At 46.9% G+C, this 26,092-nt stretch overlaps 1 protein-coding gene and 1 non-coding gene across 2 annotated transcripts in view; one reads left to right on the forward strand and one right to left on the reverse strand.

Moving 5' to 3' along the window:
* The window catches only part of Cacna1b (calcium voltage-gated channel subunit alpha1 B), a 184,569-nt gene that overhangs the window by 54,422 nt on the left and 104,055 nt on the right, over window positions 1-26,092 (reverse strand). Inside the window, exons 21-31 of the mRNA XM_076844985.2 lie at window positions 11,523-11,649; window positions 10,229-10,358; window positions 9,817-9,876; window positions 8,546-8,652; window positions 5,868-5,964; window positions 4,293-4,453; window positions 1,629-1,766; window positions 1,329-1,530; window positions 880-1,044; window positions 493-603; window positions 36-119 (exon numbers count right to left, since the gene is read on the reverse strand). Coding sequence (XP_076701100.2) covers window positions 36-119; window positions 493-603; window positions 880-1,044; window positions 1,329-1,530; window positions 1,629-1,766; window positions 4,293-4,453; window positions 5,868-5,964; window positions 8,546-8,652; window positions 9,817-9,876; window positions 10,229-10,358; window positions 11,523-11,649 — 1,382 coding nt within the window. The remainder of the gene's footprint in view (window positions 1-35; window positions 120-492; window positions 604-879; window positions 1,045-1,328; window positions 1,531-1,628; window positions 1,767-4,292; window positions 4,454-5,867; window positions 5,965-8,545; window positions 8,653-9,816; window positions 9,877-10,228; window positions 10,359-11,522; window positions 11,650-26,092) is intronic.
* Trnat-agu (transfer RNA threonine (anticodon AGU)) lies at window positions 16,390-16,463 on the forward strand. Its single transcript has one exon. It is a non-coding gene; the product is annotated as a tRNA-Thr (tRNA).

The following is a 26,092-nucleotide window of genomic DNA, read 5'->3' on the forward strand; positions in this document are numbered from 1 at the left end:
GGCCCCACTGGGAGGAAGCAGGAAATGCCACTTACCGCAATCTCTGTTACCAAAATATCAGTAATACTTCCCAACACAGTGACAAAGTCAAAGACATTCCAGGCATCTCTGAAATAGTTCTAGAGAAAAAGAAGGGCAGTTAGTGCCACTGACTGGCAAGGGCTCCACTGGGCACACTGTCCACACAATCAAGAAGCAAGCAGGGGTGACAGATCCCAGGAGAAGGCCCGTGACGAGTAGACACCTCCAGCCCGGGCAGATGCAGAATTGAGAGCCATATGTAGAGAGAGGAGGGTCCCAACCCGGCATGCACCCAGGACCAGGACAAGATTCAGGCAGCTGAGAGTGTAGGAGCAGCCCCTTCCCTGGGGCCCCCAAAGAAACACATGGGTTCTGGAGACTCGGGGAATTCCCAGCCCCAAACTGTGAGCCCCAAATGCTGCCTAACAGAGAGGGAGCCACCATGCAGGCCACCAGAAGGCTGGTACATACCAGCACCCCAAAGGCGATGATCTTCAGCACACACTCCAGGGAGAACATGGAGGTGAACACCATGTTCAGGCACTTCAGCATCAGCTCATACTCATAAGGCGCATCGTAGAACTGCCAGGAATGAGTGCCAGTGGCTGAGGGCTCGGCAGCCACAGGAGGCAAGCAGAACTCCACACCTGCCCACCCCTCCTTGTTTCTCTTGAGTTCTCCCAGAGCCTTCTCACTGTCTTGGCTCCCAGACCACAAAAGGAACAGCATCCCATAGGCACCCTGTGCTGGCCAGGACAGAGGCAGCTGCAGCTCCGGCATGTGCCAAAAGGAAGTAGATCCACTCCCACCCAGGCTCAAGCTGGGCTCTGACCCCCTCCTCTGCATGGGGCTTCGTACCTTCATCATCAGCACTACTGTGTTGAGGGCTATCATGGCCATGATGAAGTACTCGAAGGGGGGGGAGACCACAAACGTCCATGTCTTATACTGGAACGACTGCTTGTTTTGGGGCATATACCGTGTCAGGGGCTTGGCGCTGATGGCAAAGTCAATGCAGGCCCTCTGTGTGGAGAGAAGGGCAGCTTGAGCCCAGGCAGAGCCCAACCCATCAGCACCTCCTACAGCAGCACCTGCTACAAAGTACTACTACAAACAATAACACTGAAAGAGCAGGCAGCAGAGGCAGCCCGGGGCCTCCTCCAGTAGGCCCCAACTGCCCAGACATGGTCTCCCATTACAGGAAGAAGGAGGCCTGCCCACACTGTCCATGAGTGATGTGTGTGCAGAAGGAAAGCCTGGTGTTCTGCCCACACTGCCCATCCCAGAAGGTCCCAAGCATCACCTACCTCATTCTTCTCCAGGCTGCATTCAGACATCACCTTGTCCCCCTGCTCCTGGAAGGTGATGATGATCAAGGCCACAAAGATGTTGACAAAAAAGAAGGGGAAGACCACAAAGTAGACCACATAGAAGATGGATAGCTCCATGCGAAACCCAGGGCTTGGACCCTGCTCTTCATAGGTGGCGTCCACGGAGTGTTTCAGCACCCTGGTTGAGGGGAGGGCAGTGTCAAGGGAGCTTCCTGGGAAGCTCAGGGCACCGCAGGACGGGTCAGGTTGGCACCCTGAGGCTGGACAGGCACTCACATGGGCCACCCTTCTCCGGTGGACACCGTGAAGAGTGTGAGCAGGGCCCAGAGCACGTTGTCATAGTGGAAGTCGTATTTCTTCCACTGCCTTGGTTGAGCTTCCACTTCCTCCTTTTCATAATCCAAATACTGACCCCTGCAGACAGGAGCACACATAAGAGCACAGTTAAACCTAAGGGACCCAAACAAACCTATGTGTCCATTGTCAGCTGGCATTGGAGAGGGCACTAAGCACACTCCACATGGAAGGAGCAGGCTCCTCCACAGTCAGTGCTGTGGAACTGCATTCCACTCAGGGTGAGAAGAGCAGCCTCAAGCCCCTATCTCAGTCCACACCTAGGAAGCAACTCAAGGTCAAAGTCCTAAATGTAAGTGCTAAGACCACAAAACTTAGAAGAAAACGGACAAATCTCTATGACTTCGTATTTAGGAATGGAGTCTTAGATATGGAACCAAAATCAAAGCAAGAAAAGAAAAAAAGATGGTAAATTGAACTTCATCAAAATTTAAAACTCTGTACTTCAAAGGACACCATCAGGAAAGTGGAAAGATGATCCGTGAAAGTGGGAAGGGTATTTATTAATCACCTACAGATCAGGGGTTGGTACCCAGAAAATATAAAGTACTACTACAAACAATAAGAAAGACAACCCAATTTTTAAAATGGGTCAAGTATCCAAACAGTTATTTCTCCTAAGAAGACATACAAAGGGCCGACAGGCACTAGAACAGATGCTCAACAGCAGCAGCCATTGAGGGAAAGAACATCAAAACTCTCCTGAGACATCAGTCCACTTCGTGAACAGGAACATGATGAAAACAAAAGACAAAGGAAGGAAAATAAGAAGTGTTGATGAGGACCTGGAGAAAGCAAAACCCTGGCACCAGTTCAGATGGGAATGGAAAATGACTCAGCCACCCTAGAAACAGCCTGGCATCTCCTCAGACAGCTCAACATAGCTCCCAGACACCATCAGGCCCACTCTTGGCCTACCATCAGCAGGCCCTTGAACAGATACCCCATGGCACAGCAGGGAACAGAGAATGCACTGACCACCACAGCACAGAGGGACACCAAGGCCCCATTCACTGTGCTGAGGCCAGTCCCGGAGGGCTGCATAGTGTCTGCCTCCACACGTGGAATGTCCTCAGCAGGGCAATCCAGACATGGAACACCAGCTCAGAGCTAACAGGGCTAGGGACAGGGACAGAGAGGATTTTATTTTGTTTGGTTTGGGGTTTGGGGTATTTTTAAGGTGATAAAAATGTGTGTCTGTGAATATAACAAGAGTCACTGAGTTGTACACACTAATGGGATTATGCGAATAAGCTTCATGGCATGTGAACTATAAAAACAAAGAATCCCAATGCAGTAGGTAAAGGATGATCTTGCCTAATCAGTGGTGTTGGGAAACTGGACACTCACTTCAGGAAGTCCATCTTTTGCCCTGCCTCACACACACTCAACTCCAGTAGGCTGCAGATCTCAACATGAGAGGCAAAAGCAACACTGTCAGAAAAAAAACACTCCTGACTGCAGGACATGGAGGAGTAAACATGAGAAAATAAAAAAGTTAACTTGCACTATGTTAAAATAAAAAACTTGTTCTTTAAAAAGCACCACTGAAAGAGCAGAAAGCACTCTGCAAAGGAGGGATATCAGTAAAGGCCTACCCAGGAATAAGAGCACTCCTGCAAATCCACCCACAGAGAGAGACAACCACACACGAACACGCAACAACTGGGATGGACACTGCCCAGGAAGGGCGGCTATGCAGCCAAACTACCCAGGGGAGGGGGCTCAACCTTGCTGGTAGCACGTGTGCAAATCAAACCACAGAGCCCAGGAAGGCTGGAGAGCTAGACGGGGACATAGGGCACACTGGAAGATGTGGGGTACCGCGAGCTCCTGTTCACACTGAAGAGGTGTCACTGCACAAGCATGTGGCAGCATCAGTGACATGTGCATAGCCTGCGACCCCTTCTAGATAGACAGCACCCAGATGGGACGTGCGCATGGATGCTCACAGCAGCACTGCTCGTGACAGCCCCCCAGAGATCTGTCAAGAGCCTTCACCACAGAGTGGGTGAGTGAGCAGTGAGACATCCACACAGCCAGAGACAATTGGGACCTCTGCTGCACAGGTGGGAAGGAGCTGCCAGCACAGTCTTGTTTAGGTGCACAGAGTCACCCTTCCACTCCCTGGCTCCTCCCTGAGGGCACCTCTCCTGTCTGTCTTGAAAGTAGGGCCAGGCCCAGGAAGATCTGAGAAACCCCGTGGACAGTGAAAGCAACACCAGCCATGGCCAAGCCCTCTGATTTTCATGGTCCAACCTAGATCTCCAGCAAGATTTAGAGGGCCCTGCCATACCTTGATGGCCAAGGTGTGTGCAGGATAGCGGCTCCTTGGATAGCTGCTGGCAGGAAGAAGTACTCTGAGCACAGCTGGTCCCTGACCCCTCAGAGGAGGGGATGGGGCACACTACCCCCTCTTGTGCATGGCATCAGCACATCCCAGGCAAGCCCTCCAGCCCTTGCCCAGTGTCCCCACTTTGTAAATAAGTCTCCTGAGCCATGTGACCAGCCCCACATGATCCTGAGGGAACACCAGGGGTTCTCTGCAATCTGGGGCTGAGGGCTTTGAACCCTGCCTCAGTTTACCTGCAGTCCCTCTCCAGCTCCTTGGATTCATCAGTGCAGTAGAAAAACTTCCCTTTGAAGAGCTGTACTGCAATGACGGCAAATATGAACATGAAGAGCATGTAGACAATTAGGATGTTCAGCACATTCTTCAGGGAGTTCACCACACAGTCAAACACAGCCTGCAGGGAGGAGGGACACAGCTGTGAGGGACAGGTGGGGGCCAGAGGAAAGGCCCGCCATGTGAGAAGGCAGAGCTGGGATGAAGGGGTGGGACCACAAGGGAAGGAGGAGCCATGAGACGGGGCAGGGCCAGAAGGGAGGCAGGGAGAGGAGGAGCCTGAGGGAGGGCAGGGCTATGGTGGAGGTGGAGCCATGGGAAGGGCAGGGTCACTAGGGAGGCTGGGTCCACAAGGGAGGCACAGGGGCAGGAAAGGGGACCAGGAGAGAGGACAGGGCAGGCCAGGCTACAGGCTCAGAACCTCAGGACCACTGAGACCCAGACACCATGGGCATTCCAGGACCCTGAAAGGCCCTCAGGCTCCTGCCCATGTACGGCTGCCACCAGGCAACTTGACAGGAAGTTGACTTGTGCTGTCTCTCTCCCATGAGGGGAGCCATACAGAACTTATGAGAGTGGGCAGGAGGTGCTAGAAGGGGCAGATGAATGCCCAGAAGAACTTGCTTTACAGTTGGGAGTTGGACCCCAGAGGGTCAGGGCCTACTCAGAGGGGATGTGGAAGCCTCCTGCCCTTCCCCTGATCTTGCTCCTACTCATGAACAACAGTGATGTGGGGCAGACTGAGGATGAAGCAGCAGAGTGCTGTGGCTCCAAGGACTACAGGACAGGAACTCTGGGCACATTCCAGGGCCCTGAGGGGACTCTCTGGTCCGTGACTGACCACCACCCACCAGGCTTGCTCTCAGGTTCTGGACCCTGCACACCCAATGCTGCTCTCAGAGCTGAGGCAGCACCTCTCAGGATGTCCTGCTACAAATGTCCACAGAGGTCTGGACCCATGAAGCCACTGTGCTGTGTGTAGCACCCCTCCTGTGCAGCACCAGGTGTAACTCCTGCCAGGATTGAGGGCCTCTGGGTACCCTCCTAGGCCACATCAGATTCCAAGCAAATGCTTTCTGCAGTTCCACATGGCCTCACGAGAATGCCCTGTACAAAGTCAGGAGTGCTACTCTGTGCCTGGTGCAGGCCCTGTAATCCCTAGACTGGGTCGATTCTCTTCCTTTATGCAGAACTTCAGTTGTGTCCACCCTCCAGGGCCCAGTCCCACAGTCACTTTCTGGAGCCTCTGACTGCCAGCAACGCCCCTCACATAACACATCCCCCTCAGCAGCCCCTTCCTTCCTGTCCTGCATGGCTGAGGAAAATACCATCTCTCATCTGGCACTGCTGGAATAAGAAAGAGGTGTCTACAGGAGTCTGTTGGGAATGAGCTCTCCTTAGGCAGGTGCTTAGAGCTGAACAAGTCCATCCTCATGCATGTACATGTTCACACACACTCTTGTACCACCTGCACACACATGCATGCACATGCAGACGCACAGCATGCCCCTCAAGCCCCAACTCTAGGCTCCAACCTTGAGCTTAGGCAGTCGTTTGATGGTCTTGAGGGGCCGCAGGACGCGAAGAACTCTCAGGGACTTGATGGTGTTGATGTCTTTCCCTTTGGATCCTCTAGAAGGGAGAAGCCGCTAATGCAGATAGGCAGAACATGTGGGTATGCCTGGCCCCGCACGGCCCACGGGGTCTGGCTCTCAATGCCCTGAGCATTTTGTCTGGAGACTGCAGGGTACAGCACCCAGAGCAGAAAGGTCTCTTTCTGTAGCTGCTTTGTCTGAGAACAGGGGCCAGGCGAGGGCCAGGTCAGCACAACTAGTACACAGGGACAGTTGAGCTTATAGTTGGAAGAACCCATTCTTGCAGACCATAGTGGCTATTTCCATCTCTCTAGTGCTCCCAACACCCACCCCTAAATCAGCTTCCAGCAACAAAGAGGACTGAGGGGGCTGGCGTGTGCCTGCAGACCAGGAGTGAGGGCTGTGAGCATGCCTGTGGTGCTGGAACCTTCTCCCAGCACTGCAAGAGTCATGAGCCTGCTTTTCACTCCACATGGCAGGAATAAAGGGATTTGTCTGGCCTCTGCCCTATAGACCTCTGCCTATCCTCAGCTGTCCAATGCTCCTCCAGGTGACAAGAAACCAAAAGGAAGAGGGAAGAGGGAGGTGGAGGAAAAGAGTAAGAAAGAGACAGTTACAAAATTAGAGCAATAACAGAAGCAGAAAGCAGGAATAGGGAGAGACAGAAATACACACAGGCATAGGAAGCTACAGAGACACTAAGGTGATCAAGAAAATAGCAGACAGAAAAACTCAGATGAAAGATGGGGAGACAGGAATTCATATGGGAAAATTCAAGGCACCAGAAGCAAGCTATGGAGCCAGGGGTCAGCGGACCCAGATCGGGACCCTCATGGAAGAAGCCAGAGCAGACCCAGATGGCTTTCTCTGCTGTCAGGGATCCAGGAAGTGGCAGCCTGACTGAAGATGTGAGGGGTGATGGCCCTGCCCCTGCCCCTTACCTCCAGTAGGCCAGCAGTGAAAGAAGGTGTCCTGCTCAAGAGGTCATGCTCAGAGGCCGAGTGGGAGCAGCCACTCACAGGGACCCTGCTCCAGCCTACTCTGAGGCCCTTTCCCACCAAGAACCCTGGGGCCTGGCCTGCATGGGGTTGGCCTGTCCCCGTGACTGCCCTTGTGTTCCAGCAAAGCCCTGGATGGAGTGGGGAGCAGGTTGTACAGCCCAGGCCTTTCTCATGGGGAAAGGAGAACTTGGGCCCAGCCCCACATTCCAGAATCAGATGGAACTGTTTCTAAAACACTGTGTTTGGCCACTTCTCACCCAGCACTCCCTGAACACACTCCCACCCAGCTTGCCCCAGGAAAAGAGGGGAACAAAGGGGCCTGCGCCAGGCTCACAGAGCCCAGGCCAGGACAGAGGCTTGCTGGGAAGAGCTCTGCAAAACAGGCTACCCTTGGGGCTCAGGCCTGCCCAAGGCCACAGGGCTGGGTCCCATCCTGCCCCTGCTCCTAACTGGGCCTTCTCTGACACTCCTGCTGCAGTTCTTGTCCCAAGGGCCCTCACTGATATGCTGGCAAAATTCTCACTTCCTTCATCATAGAAAGAGATTTACTGGTATACCCAGAGGAGACACCAGGAGCTTCAGGGGGCTGGCCAGGAGAGGAAAGAGGAAAGAAAGCCACATTTCCAGAGGAGTCCCAGGGGAAAGCGCCTCAGCATGTCCAGCTTCCTGGGCCATGGGCACAGTTGGCAGTCCCACTCAGGGCCCTCATTGCCCTCCAAGCCGAAGTTTGGGCCTCCATCACTCACACCCTGCTCACCAAGGGCAGTGTCAAGCCCAGCCCAGCCCCAGCTCCAGCCCCAGCTCCCACCCAGTCCCCAGAGGCATGGCAGGAAAGGTGGCTTGGGGATGGCTCCTGGCAGCATGCAGCCCAGATGGGGTGGAGATGAATGGATGAGAGTGAGGCCAGTGGAGGCTGTGGGGGTGCCATGATGTCGGGCAGTAAGGGGGAGGGGGAGGCATTACCCCATGAAGCTCCTACCGGAGTCCAGCGACAGGAAGACAAAGAGAACAGAGTCAGTGCTAAGGGAGGCAGAGTTGGAGCCTCTGTCAGTGCATCCCACCCCGGCGACAGGGAAGATGAAGAAACTTCTCTCGGTGTCTGGTCTCTACTGGGGTTTTCTTTGTGTCTGGATAGCACCCCACAACTTCCCTCATGCCTCCTGCCCAAGCACCCCACTCCCTCACAGGGCCTGAGGGAGCCACCACCACCCAGCTACCCACCAGATGAACGTCACTCATTCAAGGGTCAAAAGGAACACTCTCACCCCCACAGGAAAGGGGTCCACCAGCTCTCACTGGGGCAGAAAACACAGGTCAGGTACTGACCTCCAAGCAGGTAAATGTACTCCAAAGGACCCCCCAAGGCAGAGGCCAAAAAGCCAGAGAGGCTGCACATCCCATCCCAGAACCAGAGGCTGTGCTGGGAACAGATGGGCCATGGATCCTCCTAACCTACACGGTCCAGTCCCAGCAGGCAGGGACAGTCCCCCCCCGGGCAGTCACAGAGCCACATCTAGGGAGACCATCAGTGTTCCTTTCTCTCTCTCCCACACCCCCACACCCCAGTGTGGTCCTGGGATTGCACCCACAGGATCCAGAGTAGATGTGATTACTTACGAGAAGGCAAATGCCACCAGGGCCCCACTGACCACAATGAAATCCAAAATGTTCCACAGGTCCCGAAAGTAGGCTCCAGGGTGCAGCAGCAGTCCTAAGTCAATCATCTACAAGGAAAAACACACATTAGGGAACAGTGTATTCCAGAAAGAGAGGCAGAGCCAGGCTCCAGCCATGGGGCAAGGCGTGGTCTAGGCACACCCTTCCAGCAGGAAGCTCAGTGCACTTGCAAAGTCACTTACTGACACAGAACTCACAGATGATGCACATCTGTGACTTCCATGCAGCTCTATACACCTTCCCACACTCTTGTAGGTTACAGCCTCTGATGGCCTCAAAGAAGCCTCGACCCAGCTACTCCACAAGGTGCATGACTGCTTGGTGTCAAAATTCCTGGATCCCCATGAGCTGGTGAAGTCTCTGTCTCCATTCACTCCTCCACTGCTGGGGACAGGCACACACTCAGCTCCAGCTCCAAGGAACTCACACCTTACCCAGACCTAGGTTAGGGCAGTGGGAAGAATGCTGGTCAGAATTCCAAGGACTTTCATTCTCGTGCTGGCTCTGCTACACCTAGTACTGTGATTCTGACAAGTACTGTGACTTAGCCTCAGCTTCATCATCTGTGAGTTCTGTGTCAGTATGTGACTTTGCAAGTGCACAGAATAGCAGAGGTAACATGTTTGGGCATCCTTGTGAGTGCTCCACACATGGAACCACCCCAAGTGCACTGCACACTGCCACAACTTAGGCCACACTGAAGTCACAGATGCTCAGCTAGACACACATCTATGCAAACGTACCTCAGGACACCCTTGCCAAATGTGGACAGGGGCCCTGTAGAGGAAGATGAGGTTGCAATGACACGGTGAACTTAATCTGTCATCAAACCCTGAATTCCTGATACATGTAGTTTTCAGCATTCAAAGCCAACCGTCCTCCAGCCAAGTCCTCTCTCCCCAAGATCCCTGTGTCCCCTGCCCCCACTCCCTTTGCAGCTGCCAGGCAATCCTAGAGGAAGGACTGAGTCCACACACACAATTTAAAGAAAGCCCATAACCTGTGTTCCAGAGTCAAGTGCAGGGAGACAGGGTGCCTCTGGGAGTACGCCTAGGGTTGGTGTGATGCAGAGAGCCCTCTGTGAGGGGCAGCACGTCACACACACACATAGCACACCTTCACGTCTGCACACGCGCACTTTCGCTCCCTGAGCACATGGCCAGTACACGCTCCATGCACCTTTGTGCAAGGCCACAGGAGCCACATCTCACCTTCATCACCATCTCAAAGGTGAAGACACCTGTGAAGATGTAATCCATGTACTTCAGAGCCTAGAACCAGAAGCAGGGATTCTCTCAGGGCTTGGGCCAGGAGCCAGAGACAGGCCCATGAGCTCCAGATCCCCCCACCAGGCCTCTGAGCAGATGACAACAGTCTGTGGGGTCTCTGAGACAAGCGTCCCTCTGAAAACAGCCCCCCACCACAAACTAAAACCCCAGCTCTGCCCCAGGATGTCTGTAACGGGGGCTGGAGGAAATGGCCTCCTCAGATATTTGGTTCCACTACCCACAGGAAGGACAAACAGAATGGTTCAGGGTCGTGTGTCATGTAAGAAGACAGGCCCTGCACCCCCCATCCCTGGGCACCCCGCAGCCTGATGGGGCCACCAACCCTGCCACTCACATTGTTCCTGGAAGAGTCTGTCCGCACAGGATCCTCAGCAGCCAAGGCGATGCTGCTCAGGGCAATGACCACAAGAATGACCATTTCAAAGTACCGCAGAGTGACGATGTAATGGCAGAAGTGGCGAAGCCTGTGAAGATAGGCACAGATGGCACAGGGCCCCTAAGCTGGGGTAGGTGCCGGGGTAGGTGCTGGCCTCCCCAACAGGAAGGACTCACGCTGGCCAACATAAAAAGGTTGGCACACCAGAGTGGAGTTTTACCCAGTGTCTCCATGGCCAGGGGACAATGGTCAGGTGACTGGTAATGACTAGGATTCCTGACAGGGGTCCCAGGTTCAGAAGTCAGAAATTTACATCAGGGTCAGCACATGACATCTCCTGGCCAGACAAGGTCAGTCCCACTGTGTGAAAAACATTCTTTGCGAGTGTACCTGCATTCATTTAACTGCTTTCTGTGGCACCCCCCAAGCCCAACAACATGGACACCTGGCCTGTACAGAGCCAGGAGCTACAGGTAGAGTGGAGGGAGAGGTTTAGGAACTGTACAGCATTCCTGCACAGAGCAGCCCTCTCCTGCACTGGAAGCATGTCCTGGTCCTCACTGGCTTCTGTGGGGTTCTACCTTCACTCCCACTCTCCACTCTGCCCAGAGCACTCTCTCTCCCCTTCCTCAAGCCTGCGCTTCAGCCTGAGCCCCCACTGACCTTTCCCAACCCCACCCCATGTTTCTTCCTAGCACTTATCACTGTGGCATCTAGTGACCCCCTGACTTCTCCCGTTGGTATCTGCCTCTCCCATTCCCATGCACCTGGTAAGGACAGGTGCTCTTGTCTGTCTTGGTGACTGATGCATATTCCCAACACGGAAGATGCTGTTCACACATAAATGTCAGCTGGATTAACGAATCACTGAACTGAGAAGTGGAGGATGAATCCATGACAGATCAGCACAGGAGGGAACACATGCTCGAAATGGGAACATGCACTGCACACGCATGCATGGGCAACAGCATGATGGATATAGAGTCCCTGTGTGCAGCCATGAGCCATACCACGGGCAGGGGCAGGGACCCATTAAGAGGCCAGGCTGCATCTGTCTTTTGGGCGTTCCATCTACAAAATGAGATGATGGGGTGTGCATCAGGGGATTGCTGACTGACGCCATTCACATGGACAAAGTGCACAGAATCAGCCCCTCATGGTGCACATTCCACACATATTGGCTGCTGAGCTCACACAGGTCATGGCAATGGGGGACCGGACCAGCACACACACACAGGAGCGAGAGACTCACAGGTTAGTGGGGCTTAGACAGAACATGGAGCTGTACGGGACGATGGGCCGGGGGCCACTCCTCAGCACATCATCAGCTTCTGCCTCCTTCTTCCCCTCTGCTTGGCTCTCCAGGTCCATGTTACCACCTGCGAGGACATAGGGCCTCTAAGTTAGGGATGTGGTGCACACAGAGCCCACATATGGACCCCCTGGGGAAGGGCATGTGGTTGACAATACCGCTACCCAGGCAGAGCAGGACCACAACAGGCAGGGCCAGCACTTTCCAGAGCTGGAGGCATAGGCCATCTGCCTCAGACTCCAACAGGCCTTTGCCCACCTCCTGCTTGGCTATTGTAAGGGAGGAGCACCAAGCTAGGCACTGTGCCCTCAGGGGACACCAAGGCCTCCAGTATTGCTCAGTGCCAGCACCTGGGAGCCCTTCTCTCCACCTGGGGATCTCAGAGCTACAAGATGGCAGAATAGAGCCGGCCTGGGGCTCACTGGCCCACAGTGCTCCCTGCATCCTGCCATCAGCCTGGCTTGGTGTGGAGAAGGGCCATGCTACTCCAGGGCATCCAGGAAGATGGTTGCCCAGGCAAGTTCTCCTGGCCCCCTGCATGCAGTTCTTTCTCCTGGACTCACACTGCATTCCTCTTCATCATGGCCCCTCTGCTGGGGCCCCTCTGCTCTCCTCCCCACAACTATCACTTTTGCTCCCACAGATTAAACCCCCTTAGTAAAACTGCTGTGGGCTTCATTCATTTTAGGTAGATCACGCAAGTTTCCCTCAATGAATCTTTTTCCTTTTTTTTTCCTTCTTCCAGTACTGGGGATTAAACCCAGGGGTACTCTACCACTAAACTCTGTCCCCAGCCCTTTTTATGTTTTGTTTTGCAATAGGGTCTTACTAAGTTGCTGAGACTAGCCTTGAACTTGTAATCCTCCTGCTTCAGCCTCCCAAGTCACTGGGAGTGTAGACATGTACCACCACATCTGGCAACAAGTCTGCATTTTTAATTGTGATAATGAGCATTTCAGTTCTTATGGCTGACAGAGTCCCTGAGACCTCAGAGCACTGAGGGGGACAGTACAGTGACCTGAGCACCCCCCCCCCAACTGCTGCATTTTACATCCACTTCTTTAAGGAAACAAAGGCAAAGAGGATGTCAAAGAGCAACCAAAACAAAGGAGCTGATTCCCAGAGCCTGCTGAGACCAGCCTCTCCCAGCTTCTCCCCCATTGCCGGCCACTCTGTGGTGCTGTTTGGAACCACTGGGCAGAGGAAATGGCTGTACTAACATTGAGAATGGGGAAAAGCACAGCTGCCACTTCAGAGCAGAGATGACCTTCTGCAAGCACTTCCAGTGTAGCCGCTTTTGAAATTGACACTATCCAGTTTCCCTAATGAAAATGTAAATTATATTGGGGCTGGGGTTGTGGTTCAGTGACTCAGCGGTACAGCACTCATCTAACAAGTGTGTGGCCCTGGTTCAACCCTCAGCACCACATAAAAAAATAAATAAAATGAAGGTACTGTGTTCAACTACTTCTAAAAAATAAATATTTTTTAAAAAATAAAATGTAAATTATATAATATTCTGATAAAGTAACAGGCAATGCTTACTTAAAACACTAAACAATTCTATTAATTCATAAGACATTATCTCCAAAGGAAATCAAGCATGCACAAAAAAATCTGTACTCATAGAAGTCTTTCTTATAAATTCTTTTAAAGTTAAAATTATAAAATGAGCAACTTCTATCAGTCAAGTAAATATTCAATATTTATATGAAGTACCATGTAATGAATATTTAAAATGTCTAGAAGAGTTTAAATAACGTAAGAAGAGGCATATGATAAGGTAAATTAAAAAGAAGTGGAGGCCAGGTGCAGCAGCATGGCTGTGATCCCAGGTAGGGAGGCTGACACAGGAGGATTGCAACTTTGCAAAAAAAAAAAAAAAAAAATTGTGGATATGACTCAGTGGTAGAGTGCCATGGCTTTAATCTCCAGTGTTGAAGAGAGAGAGAGAGAGAGAGAGAGAGAGAGAGAGAGAGAGAGAGAGAAACACAGCCCCACACCTGGTGTTCCAAACGAGCCTGACAGCAGGAGAAACAGGGCTTGTCGGGGGAAGCAACACCAAATGTTGGCTGCAGTGATCACAGTGTGGTGCTCCAATAGCAATGTCACTAAGTGTTTCCATGATGAGCACATATTACTTTTAAAGTAACAAATATTTATTATTAAACACCACAATAACAATAAAACAAACCCAAAGGTAAGTAAACTGGGGGAAAGAACCAATCTGGACTCAGTGAAGAATTTTGTGGCTCAGAAGGAAGGGAACAAAGACGCCAGGGCCAGAACTAAACAACTTCTTCCAGAACAGACTTACTATAATAGAATGTGAGGGAAGCTGCCCATGAAGTCTAAGCAGAAAGGAAAAAAAGACAAAGGGGGCTGGGGCTGGGGCTCAGCGGCAGAGCGCTTTCCTCACATGTGTGAGGCCCTGGGCTCCATCCTCAGCACCACACAAAAATAAACAAATAAAATAAAGTCATGTTGTCCATATATGGCTACAAAAACAATTTCTTTAATAAAATTTTTTTAAAAAGAGTAAAAATGAAAATTGCTACAGACTGAATAAATTCATTGTTAAAGCGGGTTATTAAAAAGACTCAGCAGTAACAAAACTCCAATCACTAGAGTTGCATAACTTGAGGAAGGAGGATGCCTGAGAGACTGTCTTGGGAAAAGTGCCACCAGTGTTGTATGGGAGCCCTGACCATGGCCCTCACTGCAAGGCAGGAAGGGGAATGGGCCTCCTGTGTCAAACTGCAGCCCCGAAAGAGGCCGATGTGAGCATGGTTGAACTCCCCTGGCTTCTGGGAAAAGCATGCATTAATCCTCCTGACAAAGACATTCCTCATTTGACCCACGGAACCCCACAGACTAGGAGAATCTGGAGAGAATTCAAGTCCAGCTTTCCCGAGACTTCTGTGACAGAAAGAATTTCTCTCATTCACATCTGGAATGGCACTAGCTAGACACCCTTCCTGGAAAGCTAAAAAATAGGCAACCAATTCATTTTCTATAAGGCTTAATTATCTCACAAAGCCCCAAGAGAGAAAGGGATGATGGAGAGTAGTCACAAATGAATATGGAATAGAGATACCACCAAACACACAAGGAACCAAGGCTATTGTCACTGGAAAACAGCAGAAATGACAAGTAATTGGTTTGTGCTCATGTTGACTTCAAATACAGAAAGTTTTAGATGAGAAATAAAAAATATATAAGAAGTAAAAATGAACCTTGAAAAATGGACAAGCAATAAAAGTCTACAAAGCTGACCCAACACTACCATGACCTATGGCAGAGCAGCTTAAAGTGGACTGACCCTTCCACTGAAAGCCACCGTCACAGCAGAAGAAAACACATAACCTGCTTGTCTAAGGCACTGAGGTCAGCCAACACAGAACCCAGGGGGCAGCTGTCCCAGGAAGACAAGCAAGCAAAGCCCTCACACACACTCAGGTTTTTCCAGAGATTTCTTTCCTACTTGTTGTACCTGGAACAGAATTCAAGCAAAGGCAACCTTTCACTGGGACAAGGTGGCAAAGTCTAGAGTTTGAAGGTGACGGTGACTGAGTCCTGAGGAGCAAGACCTGAGGACAGGGTTACAGAGAGTAAGCCCCTCGTGAGCATGCATGTCCTCCTAGTATAGGAGGAGGCCAGGCTCCCCGGAAAGCAGCCACCCCAGGTCGAATACCTCAACAGAGAGCACAATTTGAGCTGCAAAGGACTGGCTTTTGAACACTGGGTGCTGATGCCAGTGGAGATTAGGCTCTGGTAAATTTTTATTAGGATTGTTTTGCTTCTGTTTGAGTTCTGGCTGCAGAGTTACACAGACCCTCTCTTCCCCACAGGCCTGATATTTTCAATAATTGTGTTTTCTGGAATGCACACATGTGTTGAAACAGGAATGTCCGTCCTTCATGAAGAAACCATCCCAAGGAGTGTGTAACACAAGAATGAGAGAGCCCAACACTGAGAAGTCAACAAAATGGAGGATGTGCATAAACATCGCTATAAGGTCAAAACAATGATTGTGACTTTGTGGGATTGTACTTTAAGGACTAACATGCTGGACAGCAATAAGGAGGAAGGTAGCACAACACGACCAGACCCACTGCTCTGAGCCTTGTGCTGCTGGAAGGGAGGTCAGCTCAGGAGCAGTGGAGTGGGCACACTTCATGGAATCACCAAGGAACACCAACAGGCAGAAACAAAATCTACAGAGGCAAAAATTTTGCAGAGGCAAAAATGTGACATTTAAGCAAACAAGCAATTAAAACCATTACTCAATATGAAAGAGGGAAAAGGAGGGGAAAATAGAACAAATGTTACGAGCTCAGATGGATGAAGCAAATATTAGTGAATTAACAGCCAAAATTAACACAAGCAGACTAAACTTGGCAGTGAAAAGACAGATGATCCAGTCAGATCCCTTTAAAGTATAGTTGTTTGGCACGTCCAAGAGACAACTCTAAGTAAAGCACATGTAAAGGTCTGAAGACAGAAGAAGCTACGCCTGCCCAATGTTCACACAAAAGACACAAAGCAAGAAAGTTGCATTCTCAGGAGAAAGCTGCACTTAAAACAAAACCACTGCTAGAGATAAACAGGATTATGACTTGAATATTTCAATAGGAAGCCTTTTTTTTTAAGCAGAAATAAAAGAAAAACCCTCACAAATAAATCCAGAAACAGAGTTACTATCTTAGAAACGTAACAGTTGCTTAGCAACCTATCAGATAGTTCTGTATTTTGCTTTACATTTCAAACTATTCAAAACAACTATATTAAAAGGTAACTATACTGAACTGGGATGTGGCTCAGTGGTAGAGTGCTTGCCTAGTGTGCATGAGGCCCTGGGTTTGATCCCCAGCACCAGAAGGCAAAAAAAAAAAAAAAAGTAAATATAGAATGTGAACCTTAACAGGTCCACAGAGAGAAAGACATTTCAATACACCTTTCTCAATTATTGATAAAGCCAATCAGGCAAAATATTAGTGAATACATGCAGTACTTGAGTAACACAATTAACAACTTGATTTAGTAGATACATATAAAAAGCCTAGGGATCCTAAAATTTGAAAAAAAACCATATTCCTTTTAAGCATATATAAAACATTTACAAAAGATAACCATAAAGCCCAATCATAAGCAATTGCAAATAAATATCAAAGGAAAATACCACACAGGTCATGGTTACTAATCTCATGCAATTAAATTAGAAATTAAGGTAATAATCAGAAAAAAAAGATTAATTAAAATTAAAATTCTACATTTGAAAATTGAGAAATAGACTTAAAAAATCCATGAGTCAAAAATGATATTCACAGATGGCCCAACTGTGTGCCCCTGAAAAACAAAAGGATCTAAGAAAGATACTGCAGAGCCCCCATCAACGTCAGCAGATCCAAACTGCTGGGTTTCCATGCAATAGGAGTGAATGATTTGAAAACGGAATTTTTCAAGTAATACCATTTGAAAAACAGCAAGCAAAGCAAAAAGACAAAATTTTCAAGATAAAAGAGACGCATATACGAAGTCATAGAAGTGAGAAATAAACTTTACAATCTGTGTGAATTACAAGTGTCACAGAATTCATTTATCTCTTTTAAAAAAGAGTCCAATCAAAAGCCTGAGAGCAACAGAGAGGGCTGCACATGCAGTCTCTCATCAGAGCACCAATGGCACTGGGTTAGCTCCACGGGGACACCCTCATGCCTGATGGAGGACATGCTTCTAGAAGGACCAGAGGGAACAAGAAAGCAGGACAGGATGTGAAGAAGCCTAGCAAGGGTATGACTTCAATGGAGTCCTGCAAAGATAGGTGTAGGCTCCTGGGGGAGGGGTGGGCTCACAACTGAACCTCAAAGCTGTCCTGATGCAAAGCCGAAGGACTGGGCTCCCCCAGGACCGACTGAAACCCATCAAACATACTCAAATCTATCTAGTAATAATTTTAAAATCTCTCATTAGTGATATTGGAGTTGATTCATTATTTTGAAAATTCACAAATAAAGGGACAGAATTAAGCATCTCTCTTGCTTGCTAGAAACACAAACTATAGACCAGGCGCGCTGGCGCACGCCTATAATCCCAACAGCTCGGGAGGTGGAGGCAAGAGGATTGCAAGTTCAAAGCCAGCCTCAGCAATTTAATGAGGCACTTGAAGCAACTCAGTGAGATCTCGTCTCTAATAAAATACAAAATAGGGCTAGGGATGTGGCTCAGTGGTCAAGTTCAATCCTGGTACCCCCCCCCCAAAAAAAAAAGTGCATTCTACTGACATGTATAACTAATTAAAACAAATAAAAATTCAAAAAATAAGTAAATAAATACAAACTGTATTTCAAGGTAACCCAATTTTGTGGAATAAGATCTTCCTTACAGAAAATGTTAGAATAGTAAATGCAGGAAAAAACAATGACATTATAAATTCCTCATTCTGTGGTCCTCCCCGAATTCACTCATCTGATAACAATCACTTTCACTGGAATCACTAGGGAAAAGGCTGCAGGAGAATGTCAGGAGGTGCAGGGCTGCCAGGGCCTGCACCATGCAGCAGCCCCTGGAGCTTGCACAAGAACCAAACTGAACTCTTCCTGATGGAGTCTCCCGATGTATGGGATTCAGATGGGGCAGTCCCAGCAATGTCTGGAGACAGCTTTTGTTCTCGCGATGAGAGGTACTCTTGGCATCGTGGGTAGAGGCCAGGGACATTCCTGAAACTCCTGCACACAAGACAGTGGATGACAACAAGATCTCACACCACCAAGGTCAGAAACAGGCTACAGTGAGGACAGAGAAGCAGGCTGGACATCTGCTGCCACCAACCAGACCCAGAGCAGGGGGCGAAGGGACAAACCACACAGCTCCCTCAACAAGTAAAGGGCATGAACGAAAAGAAGAGGGCAGACACTCAGATTAAGCTAAGTGAAATGAGTGAGCTTGTCTGGATACTGATTATACCTGGTAAAATGTGAACTTGGAATGGGAGTTAGATAACATTAAGGAGTTGTCACAATGTTTTTGCTGCAATTATGCTAAATCCCCACTGGCATACTTACACATCACGGGCTATACGAGAAAGCGAAGAGAAAGGAGGACGAAGACAGCTGAGGGGACAACTGCCAAGGTGGGTGACAGAGCAGCCTCTGCACTCAACTTACTACAACACAAAGGCCTTCATTTAGGCAGCCACAGAGAGAATATGGAACCAGATAAAGGAACAATTTAGGCCACTGGATTCTCCACAGAATAAGAGAAGGTGGAGAACAATGGAATAGCCTGAATCTGATGAGAGAAAATAACTAACAAGCCAGAATTCCATACAAAAGAAAAGCACTCTTCACCAGCAATGGCAGAACAAGGGTCATCCAGGCCAGCAGAGAAAGCTCACCACTGTGGAACTTCACTAAAGGAAATCAGGAAACAAGCTCTGGGAACAGAAGTGGGAGGGACACAAATAATGATCTGACACACCAGGAGTGATGAAATACTGCAAAGAATAACAAAACCAAGAGCAAGAAGAAGGGCATCAGACACAGACCAGAGGAAAGGAAACACCAAGAGCAGAAATTAGCAAACAGAGCCAAGGCACAAGAAGGTCAAGACAAGGCCTGAGGCACTGGTAGATGGTTTAAACTGATCCACCTTTAGGTGAAGGAGGGAGGGCCCGCAAAAATGCAAACCCAGCTGAGTGCAGGAAGAACACAAGTTCTCGCCCCTATCCTCCGGTTTCTCCCCATATCCTCCCTAAGCTGTACCATCAACAAGGAGAAAGAACAAAGGCATCCACAGTCCACATCTACACCATATACCTGCACTTACATGGGAGTGGGGACAACACCTGAGGCCTGCAGAACCAGGGCAGCGTGGGAGGTAGGGAGCTGTGCAACACCCTGGAAGAAAGGCCCTTCTCCAGCACAGGTCTAAGGCCCTGTGGGTCAGACCATGAAGGCTCTGGGAAGTGCCTGGGCTGGAGGTGGCCACTGGGCCCTACTTCTGGAGGAAAGGGGAGGAAAGGGAAGGCTCCATACGGCTTCATGATGAACCCCAGTACTGAGTCAAGGACTGTAAGTCTGCATTACAGAGAAGAGAATCAGGCAGAACCCCAGAACCCAGACAGAGAAGGGACTTGAGTTTCCTAACAGAGGAGGGTGCTCTAGGACTGGAGAGCCAGGAAGCTGCCCAAGCCCCGCCCCAACTCCACAGAATCACATGCAGCTGCTGGTCCAGGCAAACCTAGCACATTTTATCCTTATCTGAGAAAGAAACCCAACATCCATTTAAAAAGAAAAAAAAAAATACTTCAATAAGAGGAAAACAAAAACTAAGGGTTAAACCTATTCACCTAATAAAAATACCCACAAAAAAACCCAACTGTAACACAGAAGCAACCCAACTTCGCCCCACACATCTCCTGCTGTACTTAACACAATTATAGAAGCACTGCCTGATAGCAAGGAACACTGCGGTCAGATACAAACACTCAGAATAAAGACAGATGGACCACTGGAGACATAAATGAGAGCTGACCAGACTCAGGAAAGAACTGCAGAAACAACAAATCCATGTCAGAAGCCACAAGGAATCCAAGGGAGAACAGAGACTACTGGATATAGCAAGAGAAAAAGAAGACTACAGAGAAATGAGCTGAAAGGGAAAATGTGAAATAAAGACTGAGTTGTAAAAAGGTTAGAACAAAAATCATTCAGAAAACCGGCAAAGTAGGTCTAATGTGTATACCCAGAGTGTCCGATACACAAAACAAACCTATGTGACAGAACTAACAATTAAAACTTTAATCCCTGAAACTTAATAATATCAAATGATTTTAATAAAAGTGCCATAGCAATTCAAGGAAAAAGGAAAGTCTTTCAACTGTCAGTAATAAAGAAATTGAATGTCCATGAGGGTGGGGTGGGGGAAAGGGCTCATTCCTATTTCACACGATATGTAAAATTAACTAGAGGCTTCAGCTTGCAGACTGATACACTGAAGTGCTCCCCCATTCATCCCACAAGCACAGCTACACACACAACCCTTGGACATACATACATACAAGGAAAATGTACGAAGACTCCGAAAGGTAAGAGGAAGAAAGTGGACTGGCTAGGGAGCTTTGGGACCCAAGGAATGACATGCAGTAGGGCTTCCTTTTCTGCCTCATATATCCTAGACGGTGCTAGAAAAGCCAACAACCCCTAAATGCCAACAGACACGATTTTTAAAAGCCCCAACAAAACCTAGTTTTCCCTAGTGAGAGGACAAGGAAAGAGGCAGCCTGGCAAGATGGAAAACTTACAGGCAATGATCACTGTGCCAAGCCAAACTCCACAGAAACACTGCAGCCCACCTCTGCACACACTAGCAGAGTTGGGGCAGAGCCTAGGCATGGGCCCTCACCCCCAGGATTCTTGCTGTGGGGTCAGAGAGGCACAGATGGGAGTAAAATCTCAATTCTGTGGGATCAAGAAACACAAGCCACACAAAGCCAGTAGGGATCACATGTGTGGCTCATTAGAGTGAGTCCTGTGGAAAGCCAGGACTAGTACTGACACCTAGAGCTAATGAGGCCAACTCCACTATGTCGGTGGCAGCACATGTGGAACAGTAGCAAGGCCTCTCGCTCTCCAATCTGGCTGGAAGCCTACTGGGGAGCTAGAACTCCCACCCTAGCCCAGCAGTTATGAGGAGCCCATCCAGCTGGGTGGTGATGGAGACGACTTCCGACCTTCCCCTGGCAGAGTGATGTCATAGCAGACAGCCAAACAGAAGATTTAAATAAGACTCAGGGGCTCATGACATAATACCCAAGTATTGAAGTTTCAATAAAAAATTGCTTATCACACCAAGAACCAGGAAATCAACGTGACTGAGAAAAGACAATCAATAGGCACCAAGATGATTCTGACATTAGAATTCTGACAGAGATGTTAGATACACCATCATAAAAATGGCCAACAGATAATTAAAAACACACTTGAAACAAATGAAAAGTATGAAGTCTCAGCAAAGAAATAGAAGATATAAAAGGTCAAATGAAAAGTATAATGACTGAAATTAAAAATTCAATAGATGGGCACAACTGCAGAATGGAAAGCACAGATGAAAGAATCTGTGAACTAGAAGATAAGAAAATAGAAATTACCCAATCTGAACAATACCAAGAAAACGAACTGAAAAAAAAATCAATAGAGCTCAGGAGACTTTGGGAGTATAATAAAAGATCTAACAATCATGTCATCGAAGTCCTTGAATGAAAAGAGAAAAGGGCAAAGCTAAAAAAAAAATACTCAAAGACATAATGGATGAAATATTTCTAAATCTGGCAAAAGACATTAACCTACAGATTCAAGAAGTTGAATAAATCCCCAAAAGGATAAACTTGAAGAAACCCATGCTACAACACATTATACTCAAACTTCTGAAACATAAAGACAAAAAAAAAATCTTGAAAGCAGCAAGAGAGAAACAACATCTTACCTATAGGAAGAAAACAATTCGAATGACAGTGGATTTCTCATCAGAAACCATGGAGGTCAGAAGGAAGAGGCACACGTTTTTTTCAAGTGCTGAAAAAAAAAGAACTGTCAACCCAGAATTCTATACCCAGTGAAAATATCCTTCAGGAATGAAGGACAATCGAGACATTCTCAGATGAAGGAAAACTAAAAGAATTTGTCCCAGGCAGGCCTACTCTTAAAGAATGGCTAAACAAGGTCCTTCAAATAGAAAATAATGAAAGTAGAAATATTGGAATTTCAGGAAGAAAGAAAGAATAATAGGAGAAAAACACGAGTAAATACAACATGCTTTCTTTTCTTCTCTGGAGGTTTCAATAAAAAATTATGTTGACAGTTAAAGTAAAAATGACAACACATTGTGAAGTGATTCCAAATATTTAAGACTATTATATTATAAACAGGGAAGGGGGAGTGTCAAGAGAGGTAATGTTTTCATACTTCATTGAAACTGGTCAAATCATGATAGCAATAAACTGGGGTAATTTATATAAACACAATGTGATCCCTGAAGCAACCACTAAAAATCTCTATCAGAGATACACTCAAAACTACCATAGATAAGTCAAACATAATTCTAAAACATGTTCAAGTAACCCCCAAAAGGCAGAAAAAGGAAACCAGAAAAATGAAAAAAAAAGAGAAAACAAACAAAAAATAGAATGTATCAATAATTACATTAAATGTGACTGCTTTAAAAAGACCAGATTAAAAAGCTGACATAGTGGATTAACAACATAATACAACTATATGCTCTCTACAAGAAACTCACTTCAATTCAAGTAGAACTAAATAACCAAGCTGAAAAAAAAAAGGTGAAAATGTTATCATGCAAATATTAATCAAAAGAAAGCAAGAGTAGACATATTAATATAAGATAGACTTCAGATCAAAGAAAATTACAGGCACAGGGAAGGACATTTCACAATGAAAAAAAAGGGCCACTCCACCAAGAAGATAAAGAAATCTTATGTATGTGTACCTAATGACAGAGCTACAAATATGTGAAGCAACAACTACCAGTCTGAAAGTAGAAACAGATAAGTTCACATCTGTAGTTGAAAACTTGAACATCCTTTGTTCAACAACTGATAGGTCTAGATAGACAGAAAATAGCATGCTTACAGAAAAACTCAATAATATCAACCAACAAGCTCAAACTGGCACTTGCAAAACATTACACCCAAAACCTGGAAAATACATGTTCTTGTTCAATGCCCACAGATTCTACACCAAGATGTGCCATATCCTGAGCCATCCAACAAACTTAAACAACTTAAAAGAACTGTAATGATATTGATGGAGTATGGTTGCTGATCATAAAGTAATCAAACCAGAAGTCAATAACAAAAAGCAGGAAAATCTCCAAACACTGAGAACCTAAACCACACACTTCTACTCATGAATTACATGAGCCAAAGAGGAAGGCTCAAGGGAAACTTTTAAAATAAAACTAAACACAAATTAAAGCATATCACATGAAAACCCATGGCACACAGTAGAAGCAAGCTGAGAAGGAAATGTATGGGACCAAGTGTTCACATTAGAAAAGAGGAAAAGACTCAAATCAATGATCTAAGCTCTTACCCTCAAGAAGCCAAAAAAAAAAAAAAAAAAAAAAAAAAAAGGAGTAAAATAAGCACAAAGCAAATGTAAAGACAAAAAACAATAGAGTAGAAAACAAATGAAATTGAAAACATAAAAACAATAGAGAAAATCAATGAAATAAGAATTTGGTTCTTTGAAAAGATCAATAAGATAAACAAACTTCTAGTAAGACTAACAAAGAGAAAAGGGAAGATAACAAATTACCCATGGCAAAATGAGACAGGGGCTATCACTACAGACCATGCCAACATCAAAGTGGTTACAGGATCCCAGCAGCTTGGAGGTTGAGGCAGGAGAACTGCAAGTTCAAGGACAGCCTCAGCAACTTAGTGAGGCCCTATGCAACTTAGTGAGGCCCTGTCTCAAAATAAAAAACAAAAAGGCGGGCTGGGGTTGTGGCTCAGTGGTAGAGCACTCACCTCGCATGTGCGAGATGCTGAGACTGATCCTCAGCAACACATAAGAATAAATAATTTTTGAAATAAAGTTATTGTTTCCAACTACAAGTAAAAAATAAATATTTATAAAAAGGGGGGGGGGTGCTGGGGATGTGACCCAGTGGTTGAGCATCCCTGCAATCAATCCCTAGTACAAAAAAAAATTATGCAGAAATATGACAACTATGAACACATAAATCTGAAAACCTAAATGAAATATGCCACTTCCTTAAAAGGCACAAACACCTGCAACTTACCCAAGAAGAAGGCAATCCCCAGCTCTACAACTATTAAGGAAGCCAATTTTTTAATTTAAAAATTTCAAAAAAAATAAATGTTTCTTTCTTTGACCAATTTGACCAAAAATTTAAAAGAGAATTAACACCAGTTTGACACAATCTGTTGTGGAAAATAGAAGAGGAGACAATTCCATTAAATTAAATATTTTATGGATCCAGTATTACTGTGATATCCAAATGAGACAAGTAAAAAAAAAGTACAAAATAGAAAATTATAGACCAATATCCCTCATGGATTTAGAGGCAAAACTCCTTAACAAAGTGTTAGCAACTAGAATTGGGAAATATGCAAAAAATAATTATACACAAAACCAGAAGGATGTATAGCAGGGATCAAGGTCAGTTGAATATTTGAAAAGAAATCAATATAACCATATTAATAGAAGAAAACATATAAATCATATCAATTGTTGCAGAAAATCATTTGACAAAATTCAACAACCACTCATGATAAAAACTCTTGGAGGGGCTGGGGATATGGCTCAAGCAGTGGCACGCTCGCCTGGCATGTGTGGGGCACTGGGTTCAATCCTCAGCACCACATAAAATAAAATAAAGATGTTGTGCCTGCCAAAAACTGAAAAATAAATATTAAAAAATTCTCTCTCTCTCTCTCTCTCTCTCTCTCTCTCTCTCTCTTTCTCTCTCTCTCTCTCTTTAAAAAAAAAAAAAAAAAACTCTTGGAAAAAGACGAATGGAGGGGAACTTCCTCAGTGTAATAAAGAACATCTACAAAACCAAAAAACTTGGGCTGGGGATGTGGCTCAAGTGGTAGCGTGCTCGCCTGGCATGCGTGAGGCCCAGGTTCGATCCTCAGCACCACATACAAACAAAGATGTTGTGTGCACCAAAAAACTATAAAATAAATAAATATCAAAATTCTCTCTCTCTCTCTCTTAAAAAAAAAAAAAAACTTATAGCTAACATCATGCTAAAATGGTGGGGAATGAATGATAAATGCCCTCCTCCCCAGACAAGGTGGGAACAAAGGAAGGTGTCAGTTCTCTCCACAGCACTGGGCCAGGGGCCAGGAAGTGCACAACTGCAGGTGGCCTCGCAGGGAGACCACCAGTCCAGGCTTGGGAAGCCATGATATCTGAACTCATCTCAAAATTTTATTAAAATGAAGATTCCAAATGTCAGAATCTATAGAAACAATAACATTAGTAATCAGAGGAAAATTCATTTCCTTAAATAATCACAGAGCAAAAATTAAAGAACAGCATGCAACTCAAGAAGTCAGAAAAGGAGCCATACTATGGGGCAAGAGGAAGGAGCAGAGAAGTAATGAAAACCAAGCAGAAAGCAAAAGCTCCAGGAACCAACACACAGAGTCACAGTGAGTTAGAGCCCTGGGTTTATGAAGTCTATGAGATAGACCATTCACTAACTAGTCAAGGAAAAGGGGGAAAACACATAAGATTTAAAAAATGAAAGGGGGGAAACTCTGAGCCATAGAGAAACTGAAGGGGAAAAAATGTAGCCCCACCTTGGTTTAAGTTTAAGAAAATAAATTAGAACCTAGATCAACTGGATCATTTCTAAGGAAAATATAATTTACCAAATTCACCTCGGGAAACTACAATGTTTAAACAGAACAATATCCACAAAGAAACAAAGAAATTATCAAATAGAGAAATTAT

This window comes from Callospermophilus lateralis, chromosome 2 (assembly GCF_048772815.1).
Source record: "Callospermophilus lateralis isolate mCalLat2 chromosome 2, mCalLat2.hap1, whole genome shotgun sequence".
Lineage (NCBI taxonomy): Eukaryota > Metazoa > Chordata > Mammalia > Rodentia > Sciuridae > Callospermophilus > Callospermophilus lateralis.